Genomic DNA, 27,251 nt, shown 5'->3' with positions numbered 1-27,251 from the left:
CATCTTGGTATTATTACTGACTTTTTCTTTATAGTTTTTGTTGCTGTGGATAGTATTACAGATGACCTCCATTTCCCCTTCTTTGCTCCCTTCCACCCAGCCCCTGTCCCACCCCTGGCCTTCACCACATTATTGTCTGTGTCCATGGGCTATATGTATATGCATGTGTGTTCTTTGGTTCATCTCTTCCAGTCCCCCTAAACTCCCCACCCTATCTACCTCCTCTCAGAGATCTTCCATGTATCCATGCCTCTGGACCTATTTTGCTTGTCAGTTTATTTTGTTCATTAGGTTCTGCATATAAGTGAGGTCCTATGCTACTTGTCTTTCTCTGACTGGCTTATTTTACTAAGCATATTAATCTCCAGGTCCGTCCATTCTGTCCCAAAGAGTACGAGTTTCTTCTTTTTTTTACAACCACATAGTATTCCATTGAGTAAATGTACCATATCTTTTATATTCACTCATCAACTGATGGGCACTTGGGCTGTTAACAGATCTTAACTATTGTAAACTAGAGGCCTGGTGCACGAAATTTGTGTACTTGGGTGTGTGTGTGGGAGTCCCTCAGCCTGGCCTGCGCCCTCTCATAGTCCAGGAGCCCTTGGGAGATGTCCGACTGACAGCTTAGGCCCGCTCCCTGTGAGCTGGCAGTTGGAAATCCTTAGAGCTGCCGCGGAGGCAGGAGAGGCTCCCGCCACCACCGCTGTGCTCGCCAGCCATGAGCCCGGCTTCTGGCTGAGCAGCGCTCCCACTGTGGGAGTGCACTCACCACCAGGGTGCAACTCCTGCGTTGAGTGTCTGCCCCGTGGTGGTCAGTGAGCATCATAGCGACTGGTTGTTCTGTCGTTGGGCTGAAACCAGCTCTCCAACATCCCCCAAGGGGTCCCAGATTGTGAGAGGGTGCATGCCAGGCTGAGGGACCCCACCGGTGCATGATTGGGGCTGGGGAGGGGCCGCGGGAGGGCTCCAAGGAGTGTCCAGCCTGTTGCGCTCAGTCCGTATTGGCTGGACCCCAGCAACAAGCTAATCTACTGGTCGGAGTGTCTGCCCCCTGGTGGTCAGTGCACATCATAGCGACTGGTCAACTTGTCAACTGTCTGCCTCCTGGTAGTTAGTGCACATCATAGTGAGCGGTTGGGCGGCCTTAGCATATCATTAGCATATTACGCTTTGTTTGGTTGGCCAATTGAACACTTGGCATATAAGGCTTTTATTATATGGGATAACACTGCTATGAACATAGGGGTGCATATATTCTTTCTGATTGGTGTTTTGGGATTCTTAGGATATATTCCCAGAAGCGAAAATGGAATGGCAGTTCCATTTTTAATTTTTTGAGGAAATTCCATGCTGTTTTCCATAGTGGCTGCACCAACCTGCATTCCTACCAGCAGTGTACTGAAGTTAAGATTCCCTTTTCTCCACATTCTTGCCAGCACTTATTGTTTATTTGTTGATGATAGCCATTCTGACAGGTGTGAGGTGATACCTCATTATTATTTAATTTGCATCTTTCTGATGATTAGTGACGTTGAACATTTTTTCATATATTTCTAGGCTATCTGTATGACCTCTTTGGAGAAGCGTTTATTTAGGTCCTTTGCCCATTTTTTAATTGGAATGTTTGTCTTCCTGATGTTGAGTTGTATAAGTTCTTGATATATTTTGGAAATTAATCCCTTATCAGATGTATCATTGGTGAATACGTTCTCTTATACAGTGGGTTTCCTTTTTATTTTGTTGATGGTTTCTTTTGCTGTGCAGAAGCTTTTTAGTTTGATATACTAGGTCCAGTTAATAATGCGGATTTTTTTCTTTTTCTTTTTTAAAAAATATATTATTTTATTGATTATTCACAGAGAGGAAGGGACTGGGATAGAGAGTTAGAAACATTGATGAGAGAGAAACATTGATCAGCTGCCTCCTGCACATCCCCAACTGGGGATGTGACCGCCACCAAGGTAACATGCCCTTGACCGGAATCGAACCTGGGACCTTTCAGTCCACAGGCCGACGCTGTATCCACTGAGCCAAACCAGTTAGGGCAATGCAGATTTTTTTCAATAGATGGAGTTACACATATGTTGATATATATGCGATTTGATATATATCCTATTTTGTTGTATTGACAACAAGCTTTAAAACTTCATTTGTCAAATTTTCTGAAGGAGTTAACATCATAGATATTTCTACACTTAAAAATGTTGAATTTCGTGCCAAAAAAAGAGCATTTGGAAGTTTTAATTCATTACTTTATTTTGAAGAAAAGTGCTGCTGAATACTTCGGGACGCTTATGGTGAACATGCTCCATCTCAAGATACTTGTGAACGCTGGTTTAAACGCTTTAAAAGTGATGATTTCAATGTGAAAGACAAAGAACGTCCAGGTCAACTGAAAAAGTTTGAAGACCAACAATTGCAAGCATGATTGGATGAAGATGCATGTCAAACTCAAAAACAACTTGCAGAAAGATTAAATGTTGCTCAGCAAACAATTTCCGATCATTTACAAGCAATGGGAAAGATTTTATAGGAAGGAAAATGGGTTCCACATCAACTGAATGAAAGACAAATAGAAAACCGAAAAGTCATCAGTAAAATGTTGCTTCATAGGCACGAAAGAGATCCTTTTTTGCTTCGAATTGTGACTGGCGATGAAAAATGGATTTATTTTGAGTATCCCAAATGCACAAGATCATGGGTTGATCCAGGTCAACCATCAACGTTAACTGCAAGGTCAAGTCGCTTGGGAAAGAAGACAATGCTCTGCCTTTGGTGGGATCAGGAAGGTGTGGTGTATTTGAGCTTCTAAAACCAGGTGAAACCGTTAATACTGATAGTTACCAACAACAAATAATCAATTTGAAGCACGCTTTGATTGTGAAATGACCAGAATGTTCCAGAAGACACAGCAAAGTAATTTTGCTTCATGATAACGCACCGTCATACACTTCAAAACCAGTTAAAGATATGTTAAAAGATCTTGCCTGGGAAGTATTAACCCACCCGCTGTATTCACCAGACCTTGCTCCTTCAGATTACCACTTGTTCTGATAGATGACACACGCACTTTCTGAGCAGCACTTCAAAACATACAAAGAAGTGGAAAATTAGGTCTCAGAATGGTTTGCCTCAAAACAAGAAAAGTTCTGTTGGGACGGTATCCATAAATTACCCAAAGATGGGGGAAATGTGTAGCTAGCGATGGACATTAGTTTGAATGAAGCACTTTTGATGTTTGAAATTATTGTGTTTCCTTTGATTACAAAATCTGCATTATTAACTAATACACCTAGTAGTCCCATTTGTTAACTTTTTTCCCTTGCCCTAGGAGATGTATCTGTAAATATATTGCTACGAGAGATATCTGAGATTTTGATGCCTATGGTTACTTCTAGGATTTTTATGGTTTCACAACTTACATTTAAGTCTTTTATCCATTTTGAGTTTATTCTTGTGTATGTTGTAAGTTCTTAGTCGAGTTTCTTTTTTTTTTTTTTGCATGTTATCTGGCCAATTTTCCCAATTCCATTTATTGTAGAGACTGCCTTTACTCTATTGTATGCTCTTGTTTCCTTTGTCAAATATTAATTGCACATAATGGCTTGGGTCGATTTCTGGGTCCTCTGTTCTGTTGCATTGATCTGTATGCTTGTTCTTATGCCAATATCAGGCTGTTTTGATTACAGTGGCTTTGTAATATAGTTTGATATCTGGTATTTTGATCCTTCCAACTTTTTTCTTCTTTCTCAAGATTACTGAGGCTCTTCAGGTTTTGGTTTGTTTTTTGTTCCATATATATTTTGGAATATTTGTTTTAGATCTGTGAAATATTCCATTGGCACTTTAATAGGAATTGTGTTGAATCTATAGTTTGCTTTGGGTAATTTGGACATTTTAATGATGTTAAGGCTTCCAATCCATGAACATAGTATATGCTTCCACTTGTTTATATCTTCCTCTATTTCTTTTTATAGTGTCCTATAGTTTTCCAAATACAGTCTTTTACCTCCTTGGTTAGTTTTATTCCTGAGTACCTTATTGTTTTTGGATTTTTTTTTTTGCAGTGGTATATTGGATTTTTTTTTTTTTTTAGTTTCTGTGACTGAGAGACTTCATTATTGTTGTATAAAATGCCATCAAGTTCTATGTGTTAATTTTTTTAAAATATATTTTTTATTGATTAAGATATTACATCTGTGTCCTTATCCCCATGTTATCCCCTCCCCCCCGCCCCCCCGCTCATGCCCTCACCCTTCCCCCCACCCACCCCCCCCCCGCCCCGTTGTCCATGTCCATTGGTTAGGCCTATATGCTTGCATGTAAGTCCTTTGGTTGATCTCTCCCCCTTACCCCCACTCTCCCCTACCTTCCCTCCAGGGCCCGACAGTCCAATCAATGCCTCTCCGTCTCTGGATCAGTCCTTGTTCATCAGTTTATGTTGTTCATTATATTCCACAAATGAGTGAGATCATGTGGTATTTATCCCTTAAAGAATATCCTTCAGCATTTCATATAATGCTGGTTTGGTGGTGATGAACTCCTTTAGCTTTTTCTTATCTGTGAAGCTCTTTATCTGACCTTTAATTCTGAATGATAGCTTTGCTGGATAAAGTAATCTTTGTTGTAGGTTCTTGGCATTCATCACTTTGAATATTTCTTGCCACTCCCTTCTGGCCTGCATAGTTTCTGTTGAGAAATCAGCTGACAGTCGTATGGGTATTCCCTTGTAGGTAACTAACTGTTTTTCTCTTGTCGCTTTTAAGATTCTCTCTTTGTCTTTAGCCCTTGGCATTTTAATTATGATGTGTCTTGGTGTGATCCTCTTTGGATTCCTTTTGATTGGGGTTCTCTGCGCTTCCTGGACTTGTAAGTCTATTTCTTTCATCAGGTAGGGGAAGTTTTCTGTCATGATTTCTTCAAATAGGCTTTCAGTATCTTGCTCTCTCTCTTCTTCTGGCACCCCGATAATTCGGATATTGGTACGTTTGAAGTTGTCCCAGAGGCTCCTTACACTATCTTCATATTTTTGGATTCTTTTTTCGTTTTGCTTTTCCGGATAGGTGTTTTGTGCTTCTTCGTATTTCAGATCTTTGACTTGATTCTTGGGATCCTCTCATCTGCTATTGGATCTCTGTATATTATTCTTTATTTCAGTCAGTGTATGTTTAATTTCTGACTGGTCCTTTTCCATTTTTTTTGGCATTCTCATTAAGATCCTTGAAGGTCTCACTAAGTTCCTCGGAGGTTCGTCGAAGATTCTTGAGTAACCTTATAACTGTGGTTCTGAACTCTATGTCCTCCATTAGTTTGCTTTCCTCCATTTCTTTCATTTGTGACATGTTTCTTTGTCTTCGCATTTTTGGCTGACTGCGAGGAGCCACTGTCTGTGCTGGAGACGACACCCTTATGTGTGTGGGTCCACCCAGCAGGGGCTACAGCAATATCAACAGATTTCTCCTCTTTGTTTGGAAGTTTTGGAGCTATCTGATTCGCTGCAGTTAGGCTGCAAAAGCTCAGGTGCCTCCTTTGTGCCGCGAGCACAGCTTGGGAGGGGATGTAGTGGGGTGGGGTCTCAGAGAGTTCCCAGGGCGGGAAACAGCAATGGTGTCGTCAGCGACCCCGTGACTCTGACTCTGCGTTTCCCCAAGTGCTGTGCCCCCCACAGCCCTGCGAGCAGCTCTGTGAGAAAGTCACCTTCGCTTTCCGACCGCTGCAAGACAGTCCCTTTTCTCCCCGTAGGAGCCTGGGACCCCAGCGTCTCACCGTAAATGAGTTCAGTGGGTTCGAGAGCTGGTATCCCCTTCCGATTGAAAAAAACTGCGCACCCAGGTGCAGCAGCCTCGCGCGCGGCCCGGCACCTCTGCTCTTGGCACCTCTCACCTCCTACTCGGTCTCAATGCACTTTTTTCTTTCCTTCTAGTTGTAGAACTTCCACTAGATCAGCTTTCCCGTGGTTCTGGATGATAGCTGTTTTGTCTTAGAGTTGTGGTTTTAATGTTGTTGTGGGGGGCAGCATGTACAGTTTTGTATCTTATGCCGCCATCTTGGTTCTCTCTGTGTGTTAATTTTGTATGCTGCTGCTTTTCCAAATTTATGTATTAAATCTGATAGTTTTTTGGTGGGGTCTTTAGTGTTTTCTATGTAGAGTATCATGTCATCTGTAAATAATGAGAGTTTTAATTCCTCCTTTCCAGTTTGGATACCTTTTATGTTTTCTTCTTGTCTGATCCCTGTGGTTAGGACTTCCAGTGCTATCTTGAATAAGAGTGGTGAAAGCAGATTATTATTGACGTTAATGACAGTGCTTTTCATCAGTGTCCTGCTAAATATGATATTTATTCTATGTAATTTTTAAAAGTCAAATTAATAGGAGGTATCACCTATTCCTCACTTCCTGAGTTTTATTCTGATTCCATGTTAAATTTGATCAAATGATTTGTTGATCTGTGGAGATGACCATGTTGTTCTGTTAATATAAAGGACTACAGTGAGATTTCTTAAAGACAGACACTTTCTTAACATTTCTGCTTTTTCCCCAATTTATTTGTTAATACTGGATTTGATTGCTAATGTTTTAGATAACATTTTTATTTATAAGTAAGATTGGCTTATGATTTTCTTTCATTTAATTCTTTTCTTTTGTTTCGGAATTATGCTTGCCTTATAAACTGTGTTGAAGCAGTTTAAATTTTTTTTTTTTAATTGGAAAAAGTGTTTAAATTTCAACTACTTAAACAGAAACTGTTTTTTGCTAAAGATTTAGTGGAGTTTGTCTATAAATATCATTTAGAAAATGGCTGTTTCTTGGTACTTTTATTTCTTCAACTTTAGTAAAGGTATCAGAAATAAATATGAACTTCTTTAATACTTGTTGAATAAATATTCTCTTGACAAGGTTCTGGGAAATGACTTACTATATAGAACTACTCTATTAACAGAGTTCAGTTTTAGTCAGAGAAGCATTATTATCTTAGGGAATTCACCAGGATTGGAATTAGTTTGGAAGAGAAATACATGGAAATTTATCTTCATGGATAGATTTTCCTCATAGGAGGATACTGTTCAATAGTAATCTATATTCAAAGGTAACATTTTAAGAAAAATCTTAATTTGTGTAATTATAATTTGTATCATTGAGTACACTGTTTTGGCATAATTACTGTGTGTAAAAAGACCGAAGGTAACCATTTTTTAAATGTGGCTAAGCTGTGGATTATTTTTACTGTTTTCTTTTTTAAAGCTTATTATGTGATTTCAATTAATTATAATTACCTAATAGACAAAAAATATTTATTTGTATTAGCTCTTTCCCCTTTTAAAAAATTTAAATATAAATTTATTTTTTATGTTTGAGAAGTTATAGCTACTTTAATTTCAATAAAACTGATTCAGTATATCTACCTATCCACATTTTCCTTTTTAATTCAACATTTTTAAGCATTCATAAAACAATGGGTATATTATAGAAGTAATTGTATATCTGAGTATAATTCTAGGATTTATATGATAAAACAGTGGTTCGAAACCAAGGGCAGTTTTGTCTCCAGGGAACATTTGGCAATGTCTGAATAATTTTTAGTTGTCACAGTGAGGTCTGGGGGGGAAGCCACTATCATCTAGACTAGAGGTGGGGAACGTCCGCCCCGCGGACATCATAAGGCCCTCAACATCATTTGGTCTGGCCCTGCCAAGGTGTTAGGGATGAGTTAATTAAATGTTTGACCAACTATGGCAGGCTAATTTTTAAGTTGATAATTTTGTATGGCCCGTGAATGGTGTTATAAATATCCAAATGGCCCTTGGCAGAAAAAAAGTTCCCCTATCCTTGATCTAGACTAGAGGGTAGAGGCCAGAGATGCTAGTAAACATTCTGCAGTGCACAGGATAGCCTCTCACAGTAAAGAATGATCTGTCCCAAAATGCTAGTGGTGCTGAGGTTGAGATACCCTGTCATAAAAGGAATGATACTATCTAATAAAGAGGGAATTGACCCTCACACCATTGCAAAGATGGCGGTGCCCACAGCCAATAAGGAGGGAATGTGCTAATTGATTGCCATGCCCTCAAAGATGGCGGCGCCCACAGCCACAAGATGGCAGCGCCCAGTTCTCTTAACCCTGCTGGGTGGCAGGTGCCTGGGGGGCGGGCGCGGCTGCTCCTCGCGCCTGCCTCCGGAGTCCCCCAGTCCCCTTAGCCCCCCAGCTGCCCAGGGCCGCCCAAGGCACATGCAAGCCTCAGATGGCGGCTGCCCAGCTGCTCAGGGCCGCCCGAGGCGCAGGTAACCAGGGCCAGCCGAGGCTTGGGCTGCTGGCAGTGGCAACAGCAGAGGTGTGATGGGGCGTCGCCTTCCCCTGATGGCCAGGTTGCCTCCCTCTCCTGAGGGCTCCCAGAATGTGAGGGGGGCAGGCCGGGCTGAGGGACCCCCCCCCCCAGGGCCTCTAGTATATACATAAATGTGCATACACAATATAAAAAGGTGTTCTCAGACGAATGCTTTTTTTCAGCAACTAGAATTCTAGCAACCCAGTTTACAGTGTCCTTATGCAAAGTGTATGAAGAGTATTCTGCTCTTGACATGTAGTGAGACATTTAAAACAAAATATCTAGTTTGAGATTAAGCTTGTAAATCAGAGAGTTATTGCTCATTCTTACTTTTCCACTGTTAGGAAATTCACAAAGAAACTAGGAATAAATTAAATTATATGTTTATGGCTACCTAGAAATTGTAACTGAGAAGGAATAGAATGTAGTAAATTCTTAGCTGAAGTAATCTATCTCCTTTTTCTTTTATTTATATTCCTGATTTAATATTAAAACTTTGAATATAAAATTATTTCTTTTGATAGTTTTCTGAGTAGTTGCTAAGTTACTCATGTGTAAGTCTTTATATATATTTTTAAATATTTTTTATTGATTTTTAGAGAGAGAAGAAGGGTGAGGGAGAGAGAGATAGAAACATTAATGATGAGAGAGAATCATTGATCCGCTGCTTTCTGCACACCCCTACTGGGAATTGAGTGTGCAATCGGGCATGTGCCCTTGACCAGAATTGAACCGTGGACCATTCAGTCTGAAGGCTGATGCTCTATCCATTGAGCCAAACCAGCTAGAGCAAGGCTCTTTATATTTTAAAAATTGCCTAAAATAATGGAATTTTAGAGCCAAAGGAGACGCAGGTTGTTTAATTCAATTTCCTCATTTACAGCCAATAAAAAAAATTCATTTTTAGAGAGGTGAAGTGATCTGATCCTGTCATATAACTTGTTAGTGCCACATCTTGGACTAGAACCCACAGCTTCTGATTTCTAGTTGTATATTCTTTCAGAGTGAGGGAAAGTTATTAATCACACTGGATTCTCTTTGAATCTTTAATTTCTTTGAAACTAGGGATATTGAAACTGTTAAATTGTTACTTCCTTAAAAAGAAACTTCCTGTATAGGTTTTAAAATGAATTTTAAGATGTATCTTTATAAATCTTGTGTTTAATTTAATTTTAATTTATAAATGATATGCTAGTTTAAACATGAATACTTCAAATTTTTCACAGGCAACGACACCTCCAAATCAAGGACGTCCAGATTCCCCTGTCTATGCTAATCTACAAGAGCTGAAAATATCCCAGTCTACTCTTCCCCCACTTCCTGGGAGCCCAGCAATTCAAATTAATGGAGAATGGGAAACTCATAAAGATACTTCGGGGCGTAGTTATTACTATAACAGAGGAACACAGGAAAGAACTTGGAAACCCCCTCGATGGACTCGAGATACAAGCATTAGCAAAGATTTCCAAAATCCAGGAGATCAAGAGGTATGAGTAATCAAGGAGTTGACCAGTGAGTTACAAAACTTTCTTTTATTTTTAATCATTCAGAGCAAAAGGAGTGAATAGGTTTGTGTCTTGGTATTGAAATGGTAGTGCACTTGAAATCTCTAAAATATCAAATCTTCTTTGCAGGTTTTATTATGTTAATGCTCGTTACTGTCTAATCTCTAACTGATAGACAGAAGCTATCCTTGTAGTGTGCTTACTAGTTGCAGAATTAACTGGATTAAAGTTGTGTAGTGTCAGTGGTTTCCCTCATGTGCTCATGTGCTAGGTGATAGTTCAATCACTGTTACTGCCCATGCAATGATGTTTTTTTTTTAGAAAAGGAAGGAAAAAAAAAATGATGTGGCTTAGTCAGATACACCAAAACAAATATTTAACTGATTAAAACTGATACTTTATTGGTTTGTTATGCTACCAGGATATTTCTCAGTTTCTGACAGAGGTACAAGATCACTTTTTATTTATATGTAAGGGAGATAAGTATAATCTAGTGGTCTGCTACAAATGAGCCATCCAGTAAGTCTCACAGTGTATTTCAAAATCATTATTTTCTCTGACAGGTGTTCATACTGTCTTTCCCCTGCACCCTTGGTTTCACTTTTCCCCACACTTCTTGAAGGGTGGTGCAGTGAATTGGCCAGCTGTATTTTGAGAAATACTTACCTCAGAGGTTTGTAGAGATTCCTTGGGGCTGTCTAGAAATGCAGGAAAAGCTTCATTAGGGTTCATAAAAGGGTGTTAAATCCTGCTGTTCAATAAACTGGGGCTCAGCACTTGCATAGGACACCCTGCCCTTATAAAAAGCAGCTGGCTTGTATAATAAAAACATATCTTCAGGAGCTGGAAAAATCAGGTAACACCTCTTGTATTTAACTGAATCTAAAAGCTTTTTGTAGTTTATAACCCCTCTTCTGTCCTGTGTTTTAGTTGGTTATTAATAGCTCTGGTCTGGTGGTAAATTGTACTTTTAGTGTTCAAGAATGAGATTGAGAATAGTGAGAGAAATTGTTTCTGGTTATTGTAATAAAAAAATGTTAGAAAAACTATTTGAATTGTAGACCTAGAAAGATTTGAAAATAAATTATCCTGTGTATCAACAATAAAGTAAAATCTTGTAATTTGGGAGATTGGGGAAAGGGCTAAATTATAGAATAATTTAAAGGAATTTTAAAGTACACACAAGAACTTTTAACATTTTTTTTAGCTTTCAATTTCATTAAATAAAAGAGTGTTTTGTATATCAGAGTCTCAGCTTACAAATTGTATAAAAATAGATATTTTCAAAGTGGCTCAGTCATATCTTCTGGTTCTTGGGAAAGGTTGTGCATGGGAGGCAAAGTTGAGACTTTGTTAAAATGTCTATATTCTGCTCTCATATTTAATTGCTAGTTTGCCTGAATGTAGAATTCTGGTTGGAAATCATTTTTTTTCTTACATTTGCAAGGCATTTTGAACTTTATGGCAGGCGGGATCATCTGCTTATTGGTGAGTCCCCAATGTTAGAACCATTAGCTCTTTCCTTTTAGACCAGTGGTTCTCAGCCTTCTAGCCCTTTAAATACAGTTCCTCATTTTGTGACCCAACCATAAAATTATTTTCGTTGCTACTTCCTAACTGTAATGTTGCTACTGTTATGAATCGTAATTTAAATATCTGATATGCAGGATGGTCTTAGGCGACCCTTGTGAAAGGGTCGTTCGACTGCCAAAGGGGTCGCAACCCATAGGTTGAGAACCGCTGTTTTAGACTAATCCGTTTCCACAGAAGTCTTAAAATCTTCTATGTAGAAAGTCAGGGCTGCCAGGATCTTGGTAGTTAGCATTCAGTTTGCATATAATCCCTTAGTCCCTCTTTCCGTTGGTACCCATGTCCTAATTATGTTGTCTGAGTTGTCTTCCAACTAAGAATTGTACTGTTTTTCTCTCTTGAGAGGGAATAAATACCTATACTTGTGCTGAGATAAGGAAGAGGTGCACTCCCAGCAGCCAGATAGTATCCCTGCTTTCAGCCCCAATTCCAGGAATACTGTCAGTTCCTGAGCCATTTGAAGATTCTTCTCTATAAATTTATTGGATTTCATCTTCCCTTCCCAATTTCATTCCCTACTCCCACCAGTTTAGATTCTGCTTTCATGTTCATTTGTGTCTCAACTTCCAGAGTGTTGTGACTGTTGGCTCTTCTTTATTTTCCCTCTTCTTGTGGGTTTAGGACCTTTAAAGGATATCTCACCATTTTTATTTTAGTGGGGTTTGATACAGAGCAAGTGTTCCATCTTAACTTAGAGACATTATTTTAGTGGTCATTCTAGAACAGCGGCTCTCAACCTGTGGCACCCGACCCCTTCGGGGGTCGAACGACCCTTTCACAGGGGTCGCCTAAGACCATCAGAAAATACATATATAATTACATATTGTTTTTGTGATTAATCACTATGCTTTAGTTATGTTCAATTTGTAACAATGAAAATACATTCTGCATACCAGATATTTACATTACAATTCATAACAGTAGCAAAATTACAGTTATGAAGTAGCAACGAAAATAATTTAATGGTTGGGGGTCACCACAACATGAGGAACTGTATTAAAGGGTCGCGGCATTAGGAAGGTTGAGAACCACTGCTCTAGAACAAAGGTTCTCAACTAGGGACAGTTCTCCTCAGGGAGGGGTTGTGGGGTGTCCAGTGTGGAGGTTAGACAGTGTGGAGAGAGTTTTGGTTGTTACAGTTGGGAGACTGCTACTGGCCTCTAGTGGTTGGAGACCAGAGATGCTGTTGAATAGCTTATGATACACAAGAAAACTCTCACAAAGAGTTATCAATCTGGTCTTAAATGTCAGTAGTGTTGCTTTTGCTTCTTCCTCCTTAAAGCTGTACAAGGACTATACTGTTGTTGTGCTATTGTCTTATATTTTATTTTATTTTTGTCTTTATTCTTGTTGTACGTGGTCACTCTTAAAATTAATCCTCGTATTTACTACCACTTTTATCACATTTCTTTACATAAATTAGATTATCTGGATAACTTTCCAACCATCTTAAGTACATACTTTTAAATGTCCTTTGTGAGGATCTGTTCATGAGAGAATTTTAGTTTTTATTTATCTGGAAATTTATTTATTTTATCCTTATATTTAAAGAATGTCTTTACCAGGTATATAGATCTAAGTTGAATAATTACTTGTTTGTTTTTTTCTAATTTATTAAAGATTTTACTCTCATGTTCCTTCCATGGTTGATGGAAAAAATTCATCTGTCAGTCTGATTGTCATTTCTTGCTGACAACTTTTTTTTTTAAAAATATATTTTATTGATTTTTTACAGAGAGGAAGGGAGAGAGATAGAGAGTTAGAAATATCGATGAGAGAGAAACGTCGATCAGCTGCCTCCCGCACATCTCCCACTGGGGATATGCCCGCAACCCAGGCACCTGCCCTTGACCGGATTCGAACCTGGGACCTTTCAGTCTGCAGGCCGTCGCTCTATCCACTGAGCCAAACCGGTTTCTGCCGCTGACAACTTTTAAGATATTCTATCTATAATTTCACTATGATGTGATAAGGTGAAGGTATCTTTTCTATTTCCTGCCAGGGCTTTGTTGGAATCCCTGAATTTTAGGAGTCCTATCTTTGATCAGTTCTGGAAAATTCGTAGCCATTAACTCGATAAAGCTAGTGTCTCATTTTCTCCTCTCATTCTGGAAATTTGAGTAGATGAATGTTTAGTCTGTTCATTCTGTTTGTCATGTCTCTTGATTTCCCTTATATTTAAAAATGTGATCTCTATGTCTCTCTGCTTCATTCTCAGTAATTTTCAAGATGTAGTTTCTGTTCACTATTTTCCTCTGGATGCCACATCAACTACATTTTTTTTTAAATTTTCTATTTATTAATTAATTTATTTTTTAATTAGATCTTTATTGTTCAAGTTATTACAGTTGTTCCTCTTTTTTCCCCCCCATAGCTCCCCTCCACCCGGTTCCCATCCCACCCTCTGCCCTTACCACCCCACCACCCCCGCCCACTGACCTCATCCATAGGTGTACGACTTTTTTTTTTTTTAATATATTTTATTGATTTTCCACAGAGAGAAAAGGAGAGAGATAGAGAGCCAGAAACATCGATGAGAGAGAAACATCGATCAGCTGCCTCCCGCACATCTCCCACTGGGGATATGCCCGCAACCCAGGTACATGCCCTTGACCGGAATCGAACCTGGGACCGCTCAGTCTGCAGGCCGACGCTCTATCCACCGAGCCAAACCGGTTTTGGCATAGGTGTACGACTTTTGTCCAGTCTCTTCCCACACCCCCCATACCCCTTCCCCCCTGGAGAATAGTCAGTCCACTCCCTTTCTATGCCCCTGATTCTATTATATTCACCAGTTTATTCTGCTCATCAGATTATTTATTCACTTAATTTTTAGATTCACTTGTTGATAGATGTGTATTTGTTGTTCATAATTTGTATTTTTACCTTTTTCTTCTTCTTCCTCTTCTTAAAGGATACCTTTCAGCATTTCATATAATACTGGTGTGGTGGTGATGAATTCCTTTAGCTTTTTCTTATCTGTGAAGCTCTTTATCTGACCTTCAATTCTGAATGATAGCTTTGCTGGACAAAGTAATCTTGGTTGTAGGTTCTTGGCATTCATCACTTTGAATATTTCTTGCCACTCCCTTCTGGCCTGCATGGTTTCTGTTGAGAAATCAGCTGACAGTCGTATGGGTATTTCCTTGTAGGTAACTGACTTTTTTTCTGTTGCTGCTTTTAAGATTCTCTCTTTGTCTTTTGCCCTTGGCATTTTAATTATGATGTGTCGTGGTGTGGTCCTCTTTGGATTCCTCTTGTTTGGGGTTCTCTGCACTTCGTGGATTTGTAAGTCTATTTATTTCACCAGGTAGGGGAAGTTTTCTGTCATTATTTCTTCAAATAGGTTTTCAATATCTTGCTCTCTCTCTTCTTCTGGCACCCCCATAATTCGGATGTTGGTATACTTGAAGTTGTCCCAGAGGCTCCTTACACTATCTTTATATTTTTGAAATCTTTTTTCTTTTTGTTTTTCCGGTTGGCTGTTTTTTGCTTTTTTGTATTTCAAATCTTTGACTTGATTCTTGCGATCCTCTAGTCTGCTGTTGGAACTCTGTATAATATTCTTTATTTCAGTCAGTGTATGCTTACTTTCTAGTTGGTGCTTTTTCAGAACCTCGATGGTCTCACTAGATTTCTTGAGGGTCTCATTAAATTTATTGGCGGTTTCTAGAAAATTCTTGAAAAACCTTAAAAGTGTGGTTTTGAACTCTATATCCAGTAGTTTGCTTTCCTCCATTTCTGTCATTTGTGACCTGTTTCTTTGTCTCCACATTTTTTATGCTTCCCTGTGTTGATAGAGTGGCTTTCTGTGCTAGGTGTCCTATAGGGCCCAGTGGCTCAGCCTCCCCAATTACCTGAGGTGGACACTCTTGATGCACCCCTTTGTGGTGTTTGTGCACAGTCTTGTTGTAGTTATGCCTTGATTGTTGTAGGTATCACTGTGAGGAATTGACCTCCAGGCCAGTCGGCTATGAGAATCAGCTGTGTCTACAGTGGGAGAACTTCTGTGCTGGAGATACCCTTCTGGGGCAAGACTTGCTTCAGTGGGGCTTTGGTGCTTACTGAGTCTGCCCCCTGAGTGTGTCCCTTATGGATCTGAGGAGTTGTAATCTGGATGGTCCCACTCTGACCACTGGGTACACTGGCTCTTGGATCTCTAAGGAGGTGCTAATTTAGCCTCTGCCTGAGGCTACCCAGAAGGAGCTATGGAGAGATCTGCAGATTCCTCTTCTTTGGGGTTTGGAGGTGCCTAGATGAGGCCCAGCTGTGAAGCAGTGCAAGCTGCTGTGGGGCCTTGGGCCTTCCTTTAAATTGATTTCAGAGAGAAGAGAGAGATAGAAACATCAATGATGAGAGGGAATAATTGATTGGTTGCCTTCTGCACATCCCCTCTTGGGGCAACTCAGGCATGTGCCCCAACTGGGAATTGTGCCCTGATCGAGAATTCAACCCTGACCTCCTAGTTCATAGGTTGATGCTCAACCACTGAGCCACACCAGCCAGGTTATGTTGTAAGTTTGTTGGTGAACTTACTCATAGTGACCTTTTGTTATTTGTTTCAGGTAGAATAACCCCCTTGTGTATTTCCTGCAATAGGGGTCTTCTGATAAATTCCCTTTGTTTCTGTATGTATAGAAAAGTATTTCTCCTTCATATTTAACCCTTTTTGGTCCAATGTGGAGGCTGACTCGACAGACCAGTCGCTAGGAGCAGGTCCAACGTCAAGGCTGAGGTCAACACTGGAAATCGGTTCAACATTCAATACTGTCAGTTAATTTGGACCAGACTGTTTGAATTCCAAAAATAAAATTGGACTGCAGAGGGTTAAAGGATAACTTTACTGGATATTATTCTTCGCTGGTAATTTCTCTCTTTCAGTAGTTTGAATATTTGGTCCCACTTCTCTTCTGGCTTGTAAAGCTTCTGCTGAGAAGTTTGATGATAATGTAATGGGCTTTCCTTTATACATTACCTCCCCCTCACCCTAACCCCTTGGCTGCCTTGAAAATTCTTTCTTTGTTAAAAAAATTAATTTTTGACCGTTTAATGCAATGTGCCTTGGAGAAGGCCTCTTTGGATAGAAATAACTATGTGTTATTGCTTCTTGGATTCAAGGATCTTGCTCTTTCCATAGGTTTGGGAAGTTCTTATCAGCTATTTGTTTGAATAGGCTCTCTGTTTCTTCCTCATTTTCTGGTATGCCTATTATTCTTATACTAGAGGCCCGGTGCACAAAAATCGTGCAAGAGTAGGCCTTCCTTCCCCTGGCTGCTGGCACCGGCTTCCCTATGGCACCTGGGACCCAGGCTTTCCTCGCAGCCCCGGCTTCATCCAGAAGGTCGTCCGGTCTAATTAGCATATTACGCTTTTATTACTATAGATAGAGGCCCAGTGCATAAAAATTTGTGCATGCGGCGGGGGTGGGGGTGGGGGGGTGGCGGGGAGGGGGGTGAGGGGGGGTTCCCCTCAGCCCGGCCTGTGCCCTTTCACAGTCCAGGAGCCCTCAGGGGATGTCCTATTGACAGCTTAGGCCAGCTCAGGGAGTGGGCCTAAGCTGCAGTCTGGCCTCCCTCTGTGGGAGGCAACCAGGTGGTCTGATCAGGGGACAGTGCCACCCCCACCCCCCGCCACCGCCGCTGGCCTCCCTCTGCGGGAGGTGACTGGGCAGGCGATCGGGATGGCGCCGCCCCCATCACCCCGCCACTGCTGCCACTGCCAGCCTCCCTCTATGGGAGGCGATAGGGCAAACCTATCAGAGGACGGCGCTGCCCCCATCACCCCACTGTTGCTGCCGCCGCTGCCACCGGCCTCTTTCTGCGGGAGGTGACCAGGCGGCCAATCGGGATGGCACCAGCCTGCGCGGCCTGCCCCCACCCCCCTGCTATCGTCCCTCTGCTGCCACTGGTCCCTGCTGCGCCCTTCACCCCCATCGCCGTCCCCTCCCTCTGCCCGCTGGCAGACGCCTTGGCTGGCCTGGTGCTGCCTACTCACCGGCCCTGCCCCCCACTGACTGGTTGTTCAGCCTTTCGGTCGATTTGCATATTATGCTTTTATTATATAGGACTAGAGGCCCGGTGCACAAAAATTTGTGCACTCGGGTGGGTCCCTCAGCCCGGCCTGTGCCCTCTCGCAATCTGGGGTCCCTTGGGGGCCCCTTCCCCTGGCTGCTGGCACCAGTTTTCCTCCGGCGCCCGGAACCCAGGCCTTCGCTCTTCGCCAGGAAGGGCCTGCGCGGTGGGCAAGGGGCTTAGCCCTTTTAAAAATACTTCTGAATGTTTTGTAAATAACCCTGTAGGAATCTACTTTCTGAAACATGCTGGTTGTTAAGGGCTGATTTGGGTAATCAACAAAATGTATGTTAAAATCCTAATCCCCAGAACCTCAGAATGTACCTGTATATGGAGATAAGATCTTTAAAGAGGGGATTACATTAAATTGAGGCAGTTCCAATGTGACTCTTAGCCCATCTCACTGAAGTCCTTATAAGAAGAGGAATGTTGGGGTCCAGCCCCAGCAGGTCCAGAGGTTCCCAAAGGTGTGGACGGAGTTGGCGAAGAAGGAATGACACAGAGGCAGCGTTCAGGTGATCATCATAGCCAGGTTCTCTTTTTATTGTCCTATTATATCTATATTTATACTATTTGATCCTATAAGCATGCCTCTATAAGCTTTTTTTTTTTTGCCGAGGAGATCATGGGGTCCGTTTATTGCGGGGGGGGGGGTCAGTCGAAGGGGGAGCTGGCTAGGGTGGGATAGGGTAGCAGCTCGTCTGGCCCCCGAGAAACCCAACTTGAGTCCAGAGCCTTGACCACTTTGAAGCCAAAGTCTTCCTCCACCTTTATCTGCATGGGGGCCAGATCTGGAGTCAGCGGGACTCCGGCCTGGCACCCTTCCCGTGGCACTTGCCGCCTCTTCCAACCGCTGGGCCCCTCACCAGGGGCCGGGCTTCTGGCTTCTGCAGGCTCTGGTGTCCTCCTGGGCGGGGACAGCCCCTCTTTCTCCGGAGGCTCGTTCTCAGCATTGCCTGGGGTGGGAGCATCTGTGCCCTGGCTGCCCTCGTCCTCCAGTAAGATGGTGAACTGGCTGGCCCAGTAGTCGTCGCCGTAGGAGTCCAGCATTCTCTTGAGGAGCATCCGCTTCTGCTGGAGTCTCCGTGTTATCCTCTGTATCTGATGGAACCTGTTCAGGACCCGCTCGTTCACCTGCTCGATCTCCCTGCAGCGCCGACCCAGCACCTGGTACTTCCTGTGATTGAGTTCCCCTTGGCACCATGGCCGCTGGCCTTGGGCTGCCTCCTCCTCTTCGTCTCGCTCCTGGAGGCTGGAGCTGCCCAGACCCCCAGACAGGAACTCCACTTCGGTCTCAAGCTTGCTCTCCAGGATGTGACCATTGAACAGTGGAGGTAGCACCATCTCCGAGCAGGGAGGTGCTGAGAACTCCTCAAAGACCACGGCTGCCATGGACCCCTCTCTCTGTTCCAGCTCCATTTCTCCCTGGCTCCCCGAAGAACTTCCAACCTTGCAAGCCTCTTAAAGTGCAAAACGACTCGCCCCATCTGATTTCATGGCTAGGCACACAGGCCCTGGCCGCTAAGCCTCCTGGGAGTTGTAGTTCTCTATTTACCGCTCGCTTTCCTTGCCCCACCCCTACCCTGAGTCCCTGCTGAAAGGCCCTGCTTGCTGGTCTAACGCCGCTGGCCAGGTGTCTGAGTCACCATCTTTATTCCTGTCCTGACACCGCACAGTCTGACCATGGAGACTCTCCGCTTGGGAGGCCCCTGGGTCTCCTTCTGGGCCTGGGGATGTGCCACTGCCCGGGCACCGGATCACGTGCCCTGACGGCGACACAGCCCCGGCCACTGGGTCTCCTTCTGGGGCCTGGCTGCATCGCCCCGGGACCGGATTGTGTCTCCAGGCAGGGATGCAGTCTGGCCTCTGGCCCCGCCTCGGTGTTCTCCGATCACTGGTGATCGGTGATCTGAGAAGCCCAGTGGGGCAGGGAAGAGGCGGACATCCCCTCTTCCCTGCCCCACCTGGCTTCTCCGATTACTGGCCCAGGGCTGGGAAAGGCAGCCCAGTTCTCCGGCTCTTGGCTGCCACCTGGGTTCCAACACCGGCAGGCGGCTTCTTCCATCCTTCCCCTTTCGCCTCCCATCATTGTGCCTATGTATGCAAATTAACCGCCATCTTTCTTGGCAGTTTACTGCCATCTTTCTTGGCAGTTAATTTGCATATCACCCTGATTAGCCAATGGGAAGTGTATCGGAGGTACGGTTAATTAACATGTTTGTCTATTGTTAGATGGGATTGCTCTTTCTGATGGAGTCAGATAGTTTTCTTAGAGTTCTTATATATCATTTTTATGCTTAAATCTCTTCTTCCCTCTGTATCTTTTCTAGATTTATCTCTTTGATACCACTAATCCTTTCCTCCATCTGCTTTGCTCTATTTCCTATGCTTGCTTGTTCATTCTTGATCTCTTATCAAGTTCTTCATCTCCAGAATTTGGTTGCTTCTTTTTTAAAGTTTCAGTCTTTTCAGTATGGTGTTAATTTCCTATGCTTATATGTTTTCTGAGTGCATTAAATTGCCTGTTTGTATTTTCTCACATTTTGTATTTTCATAACTGCAGTCTTGAATTTGCTGTCATTTATATCACATATTTTTATGTCTTTAAGTTTTTTCCTGGAGATTTTTCATTCTCTTTCTGAGCTGCCTTGATACCTTGTTTATTTGTGGTATTTGATAGATTTTTTTTCTTTGTCCAGGCATCTATGTATATGAGTGGCATTTCTCTAGCAGATTAATGCAAAGGGGTCGTTCTCTTATTTTCTAATAGGTGGTGCTAAATCACAAGTTTTGTGTTTTTTTTCAGTCCTCATCTGAGGATATTTTTCCATTGATTTTTTAAGAGAATGTAGAAGAAGGAGGGAGAGACAGAGAGAAATATTGATGTGAGAGAAGCACATCAATTGGTTGCCTTCTGTATGCACCTCGACCAGAGCTGGGGAGGAGCCTATAACCTAGGTATGTGCCCTTGACTGGAATTGAACCCGGGACCTTTTAGTCCACAGTCTGACGCTATCCACTGAGCAAAACTGGCTAGGGCACAAGTTGTTGATACATATATATATCTGTGAGATCCCGTGTTGTTCTCTGTAGCCAGACACTTTTCTCACTGTAGCTGTGATGTCTGGTGGTGGGGCGGGCTGGGGAGCTGGCCAGGTCCTTTGCTGTTTTGCCCTCCTAGTAATGGTGACCTTAATCTCCATGGGTCCCCCCTGTGCCCTGACCCCCAAATTGATTACAGAGTTCACCCTTTGTTCAGGGAAAAAAATGATTCTGTATACCAGTTCTCGTGTTTGCAGATATTGTGCCCCATAACCCAACACCAAGGGTGAAGGGAGGCTGCCTCTGGGAGGCTACGGGTGATGGCAGGGCTTTGTAGCTTTGTTTCTCTACCTGTAATGCCCACCACCTAACAACTGTGCCTGAGCTCAGTGCTATGTCCTTGTCAAGGTCTCTGCTCAGCGGAAGCTCATACTATTTGCTTCTGCAGGAATGCCCATCAGATCTCTTTGCTCTTCCTGGCTGAAGGGATTGTCAACCAGAACCAGATTCCTCCCCTCTCCAGGCTGAGCCCCGCCCTGAGCTCTCTGATGCAGGGCTGTGTTGGTGGCTCATTTCAGCTCTCCTGCCTTCTTGCCTCCCTCTTTTGCTCTCACTCGCCCACCTTTAGATGTTTCAATGAGTGGATCTCTCAGGCATGCTTGTGCATTGAGCCAGGGACTTCTTTGTTGAGTTATAATTATTGAAATTGTGGAAACTTTAAGGGGAGAGACCAAGGGAATCTGTCCTTTGACGTCCTAAATTAAGTTTAGGTGGAGTAGTCACTGGAGGGGGGTGATGGGGCTCAGGTACTGGTGATATTCTTCTTTCCCATGGAAGTCCTTGTTTGCTGATGAGTGGAAACTTTTGTTTATAATTTTATTATGGTGAACTTTTCTAGATTTGCATTGATGTTATAGAATGACTATTATTAATTTCACCTCAGCACGTACAGTGTACCATTTAAAAGGGTGAAAAATTTGTTTTAAAAATTAATTCTTCAAATATATTTAGGATATCTTAGTACTTAAAGTCAAATAAAATTTATTTCTTAGATTTTCAACTGCTGCATACTTACATTATTCAAAGAAGAAAATTCCTTATGTTTCTGACTATTTATAGCTTCTTTCATCAGAAGAAAACTGCCACAACATTTGTTACAGCCAGTCAGATAGTCAGTGTGGTTCTCCTCCAAGGGGTTGGTCAGAAGAGTTGGATGAACGTGGGCATACCTTATATACCAGTGACTATACTAATGAAAAGGTACATTCTTTTTTGTCATCTAGTTTTCTTGGTTGAATCCTCTCATAAAGTCATTGTGTACTAAAAGTTTAGTAGTGTTTAAAAAACTCATGAAAATATTCTTCATTGTAATTCTGTAGTTATGTAAGTTGACATGAAAACTCAATATAACTACTGACTCAGGTTTTAAACTGCTTGCAATTACATTGATTATTTTTATGGTGTCAGAACCCACTTAGAACAGACCTTTTTAAGAGTAGGCCTGTTAAGTGTCATTCTGTTTAGACTTGTTTAATAAAAATACTTCTTTATATACTTGTCCTTGGTATCCTTGCGGGATTGGTCCAGAACCCTCCTCTTCCCCACAGATAACCATAATCTGAGGATGCTCAAATACTGGCGTTATGTAAAATGGCATAGTGTTTGCAAATAACCTATGTTTGTACATGGGCTAAAGCTGGACCTGCCTACACATCACTTCATTCATGTGGATTCAGTGTAGTGCTTGACACATTGGAAAATCCAAATTTTGCTCCTTGGCACTTTCTGGGAGTTGGGGTTGGGGGGTTTATTTTCAATCTGCAGTTGGTTAAACATGCAGATGGGAAATCTGCGGATTCAAAGGGCTATTTTTCATGGAGAATAGATTTTGGGAATAGTTTTCTTAGTATGTTGTTATGATATACTGCCTCACTTCCTACACTCATTTTTCTTTCATAACCAAGTTATGTAAAACAAAACCCATGAATCTAGTATTTTATGAATAATTAACTACTTTGGGAGAATGCATATTGAAATTTTATGTGTATATTACATCTCTTATCATCAGAGAAGGTAACTGTTTAGTTGGGCTGGTTTAGAGAACATCCCCTTGGGAATGAATGGAGGTAGGCTTTTATTTCTCATTTCTGCTTCAATTATTTGACACTAGAACATAAGGAATCAGTAATATTTATATATATTACAGTCAAGATAATATATTTGTATTAGCAGTACTTAGTCTGTTCCCCCTCATATTCTCTGTGTTATATTGTATGAAATATTTTTCTTATTATTTAATCATAGTAAGTAAGATGTGTTGCCTACATGAAGTTTGGCTTAAATTTTTTAGTAGTTTTATACTTAAAGATTGAAGAAAAAAAATCTTTTTATTAATTTCTCAACCCTGTTTTTTAGGGTGGGTGTCTCCCTGTGTTCAGTGCATATATATGTGTGTGTGTATATATATCTTTATGTTATATATTTCTTATGTTGTTTAGTGGTACTTGAACCCCTAGCTTTACTTTGGAGGAAAGAGAGAGAAAATAAACTTAATTTAATATTGAGTTTATTTAATCTTACCAAACTTAAAATGTAACTAATAGCATAAGATTGTTAAAAATTTCTTTTGAAGTTTTCTAAAGCAGGTAGAATACAATTCATAGGAATAATAACTAATATCTCTGGTTGTATAAACCTAAACTCACTTTTATTTAAATTAAAAAATAACACCTGTTCTGTTTTTATAGTGGCTCAAGCATGTTGATGATCAAGGTAGACAATATTACTACAGTGCTGATGGATCTAGGTCTGAATGGGAGTTGCCAAAGGTAATAAACCTTGATACTGACTTTCTATTTGAAAATAGTAGGTGAAATAATATGAAAATTGTTTATTATTCTGGTTTTTTTTCTATATTTTAGCTGTAATTCCAGTTTGGTCCTGAGATAGTGTATCAGTGTAGCTTCCAGTTAATACACCATCATTTTGGAAAAAACTTGATCCTACAGTGACTATTTGAATTCCCCAAATCATCATCCAAAAAATGAAACTAGACTACCTTCTTACACTACACACAAGAATAAGCTCACAATGGATTAAATACTTAAATGTTAGTAGCAAGACTGTAAATATTCTAGAAGAAAACATCAGCACTAAAATATCTGACATCTCATGTACTAATAATTTTTCTGACATATATTTTTTGGCAAGGGAAATAAAAGAGAAAATAAACAAATGGGACTACATTAAACTAAAGAGTTTTTGCACAGCAAAGGAAAACATCAGCCAAATGAAAAGACAACCCACTGAATGGGAGAACATATTCACCAGTGATACATCTGATAAGGGGTTAATCTCTAAAATATATAAGTAACTGGTAAAACTCAACACCAAAAAACCCAAACAATCCAATTTAAAAAATGGGCAAAAGACCTGAAAAGACACTTCTCCAAAGAGAACATACAGATAGATGGCCAATAGACATGTGAAAAGATGCCCAACATCACTAATCATCAGCGAAATGCTAGTTAAAACCACAAAGAAATATCACCTCACACCTGTCTAAATTGGCTGTTATCAAATAATGTTATCAAACTGTAATAGTGGTGAAAAGGGACCCCTCATGCACTGCTGGTGAGAATGCAGATTGGTGCAGCTACTGTGGATAGCAGTATGGAGTTACCTCAAAAAGTTAAAAATGGGACTACCCTATGACTCGGTGTTTCTACTTCTAGGAATTTATCTGCATAAACTTGAAACACTAATTCGAAAGAATATATGTACCCCTATGTTAATTGCATCATTATTTATAATAGTCAAGATTTGGAAGCAGGCCAAGTGTCCTTCAGTAGATGAGTGTATAAAAATGCTGTGATACATTTACACAATGGAATATTACTCTGCTATAAAAAGGAAGAAAATTTTACCCTTTAGAATAGAATGGATGGACCTGGAGAAGTGAAATAAGCCAGTCAGAGAGAGAGACAAGTACCATATGATTTCTCTCGTGTTGTAATTTAATGAAGAAAGTGAACTACCACACAAAATGTAGACGGACTCATAGAGAGCACAACTCTGATGGTTTGGGGGTGCTGGTAGGGGTGAAGTGATTGAGTGAAAAATAAAAAGAAAACAGAACTTAAGGACATGAACCGCAGTATGGTGATTGTGGAGGGGGGGAATTGGAAAAGGGCATAGAGGGATAAATGATGATGGGGAAAAATGTAAATAAAATTATGAAATATAAGTCAGTAAAACATTTGTTGATTTAAAAAAATTATCATTAATTTGTACTTTTGGATTTGATTCTGACTAAAGGTCAAACCATATTACTCTTTGAACATTGAAGTTGTGCCAAGCACTGAGATCCCTGCAATATTATATTACTAACATTAGCAGAGCAGTTAAGTGATTCACTAGCAACAGTTTGGGCTTTTTTGTTTTTTAAGTTTTCAAAAAATTAGATATGAAATGGTATAACTTTATTTTCCAAATTTAATCAGAATAAAATAAAACTTTTAAGTGGGAAATTAATATTCTAAGCTTAATATGGCTGTTTCACACTCTTAGAAGAATAGAGAAATGCATAATATTAATAATACTTTTGTTTTTCAGATGTGCCAAGAAGTAGTTGAAGAATATGTTAGGTGTTACTTTATAAAACTGATAGCATTTATAAAACCAATTTAATCATATTTAGTGATTAAATTGGAAAGAAAAATATCTATGGATACTGATGGCTAAAATATGTAATATCCTATGTGCTGGGATAGGAATGTATTTTGGGGCTATAACTGTTCAGTATTGAAAACTATGTAACAGCGGTTGATTCTGTTAGGCTGACGACTGGGGGTAGATGCTCAACGTACAGGTATGGAAACATGGAACAGACTGATGAATCTCAGAGAGAAGGGGGGAGGGCAGGGAGAGATTAACTGAAGATCTTATATGCACACTAGAGGCCTGGTGGGGTCCCTCGGCCTGGCCTGCAGGGATCGGGCCAAAACTGGCAGTCCAACATCCCCTGAGGGGTCCTGGATTGTGAGAGGATGCAGGCCAGGCTGAGATCCCCCACAGGTGCACAGATCCGTGCACCGGACCTCTGGTAATATATGAGATTGGATTTTGACCTAAAAAGCTAGAAGAAAAATCTGATGAAATTCTGTTTGACTGAAAATTATTAAATATAGAAGACTAATATTTCATTAATATAGTATTACTTATATATTTTAAACATACAGTGTTAAATTTTTTGCTTCTCTTGGCAAATTTGAATTGTAGCTCTTATTAGTCTGATTCTCTGAGTTAATGACATCAAACTAAAACTTTTTTTGAGTGATTTTTTTCCTATGTCAGGGTCCACTGAAAGGAGAGACTCCCAGAATGACTTTAGATAAGGGTTAATTTGGAACCTTTACTTAACTGGTAGCTAAATATCTCTATTGGGTTTCTTACTAACATCTATACTTTCCTTGGTCAGAAGATGTATAGGCTCAGTATTAGGAAACCAACTTACTTCTGAAGATGCCCTGGGTGAAAGAAAGAAGGGAGGCAAGGGACTGCATTATATCAAAACCCTAAAGCAGGGATGGGAAACCTTTTTTCAGCCAAGGGCCATTTGGCTATTTATAACATCACTAGGGGCCTGGTGCACGAAGATTTGTGCATAGGGGGTGGGTCTCTCAGCCCGACCTGCACCTTTTCCAATCTGGGAGCCCTCAGGGGAGCCCTTTCCAACCTGGGAGTTTCTGTCTGTCTTTGCAATCATATGAGCGAACTGTCTGAGACCCCAACCCAGTTTGGTTTTGTGCTCAAAGAATAGTAGAGGTCTTTTTTTTTCTTTGCTCCATTGGTGGAGATTTCCTAGAAGTTGCAGGATATCTTCCTTTTAATTTTTCCTCAACACTCTGACTTTACTTATGTCTCTTACATTTGCTGCCCAGTAACTTGCTCCAGGCTCATTTTGCTCTAGTATCTAGGAGATCCCACAATGCATCTGCCACCAGAACTACGATTCCCAGCATTCCTGGTGCTCCTGGCACTCTGGGCTTCTGCTTCCGGCCCAGGGGCTGCCACCAGAACTATGATTCCCAGAATTCCTGGTGCTCCCCGTGCTCTTGGTTTTCACTTCCGGTCCAGGGGCTGCAGAAATGAAAAGGACTGGGAACTTCAGCTGCTGCCAGGCAGGGCTGACAGGACTGGACACTCCAGTGGCGTCCCCGGGACCCAGGCCGCTCGGTGCCTGCGCGCTGCCCACAGGCCCGCCATGGCGATGTGGAGGGCATTCCTGCCCCACCCCCGGCTGCTCGGCGCCTGCGAGCATAGGCCCAGAGTGGCTGGGGGTGTTCCGGGACCCCGGTCATTCCAGGCCTAGTGTGGGCCTACAGGCTCAGAGCGGCCTGGCTCCCGAGGACACCTGTCCCCAGGACCCAGGCTGCTTGGCGCTGGCGTGTGTGCAAGCAACCACCCCACCCCAGGCCACTAGGCGCCTGTGTATGCAAATCAACCCGCCATCTTTGGAGGGTTAATTTGCATACTCACTTCTGATTGGTGGGCATCATGGAGGGACAGTCAATTTGCATCTTTCTAGTTTTTATTAGTGTAGATTCCTGGGCCATACAAAATTACCAACTTAAAAATTAATCTGCTATATTTGGTCAAATATTTGACTCACCCCTAATGCCTTGGCAGGGCCAGACCAAAAGATTTTAAGGCT

The 27,251-nt window shown here is 41.5% G+C and overlaps 2 protein-coding genes across 2 annotated transcripts in view; one reads left to right on the top strand and one right to left on the bottom strand.

Moving 5' to 3' along the window:
- ARHGAP12 (Rho GTPase activating protein 12) overlaps positions 1-27,251 on the top strand; it is a 199,316-nt gene that overhangs the window by 93,975 nt on the left and 78,090 nt on the right. The window contains exons 4-6 of the mRNA XM_081100731.1: positions 9,555-9,815; positions 21,656-21,796; positions 23,284-23,364. Of these exons, the coding sequence (XP_080956857.1) occupies positions 9,555-9,815; positions 21,656-21,796; positions 23,284-23,364 (483 nt within the window). The remainder of the gene's footprint in view (positions 1-9,554; positions 9,816-21,655; positions 21,797-23,283; positions 23,365-27,251) is intronic.
- Positions 18,135-18,913, bottom strand: LOC308516967 (TCF3 fusion partner-like; the record flags this gene model as incomplete). The annotated part of the gene is made up of 1 exon (XM_081088017.1): positions 18,135-18,913. The coding sequence occupies one exon, from the start codon at positions 18,911-18,913 to the stop codon at positions 18,149-18,151; it is 765 nt and encodes a 254-aa protein (XP_080944143.1). The 3' UTR covers positions 18,135-18,148.

This window comes from Myotis nattereri (genome assembly GCF_964212035.1).
Source record: "Myotis nattereri genome assembly, chromosome: 1".
NCBI lineage: Eukaryota > Metazoa > Chordata > Mammalia > Chiroptera > Vespertilionidae > Myotis > Myotis nattereri.
Note: the sequence above shows the minus strand (reverse complement) of the source record. Positions and strands in the feature narration are given on the sequence as shown.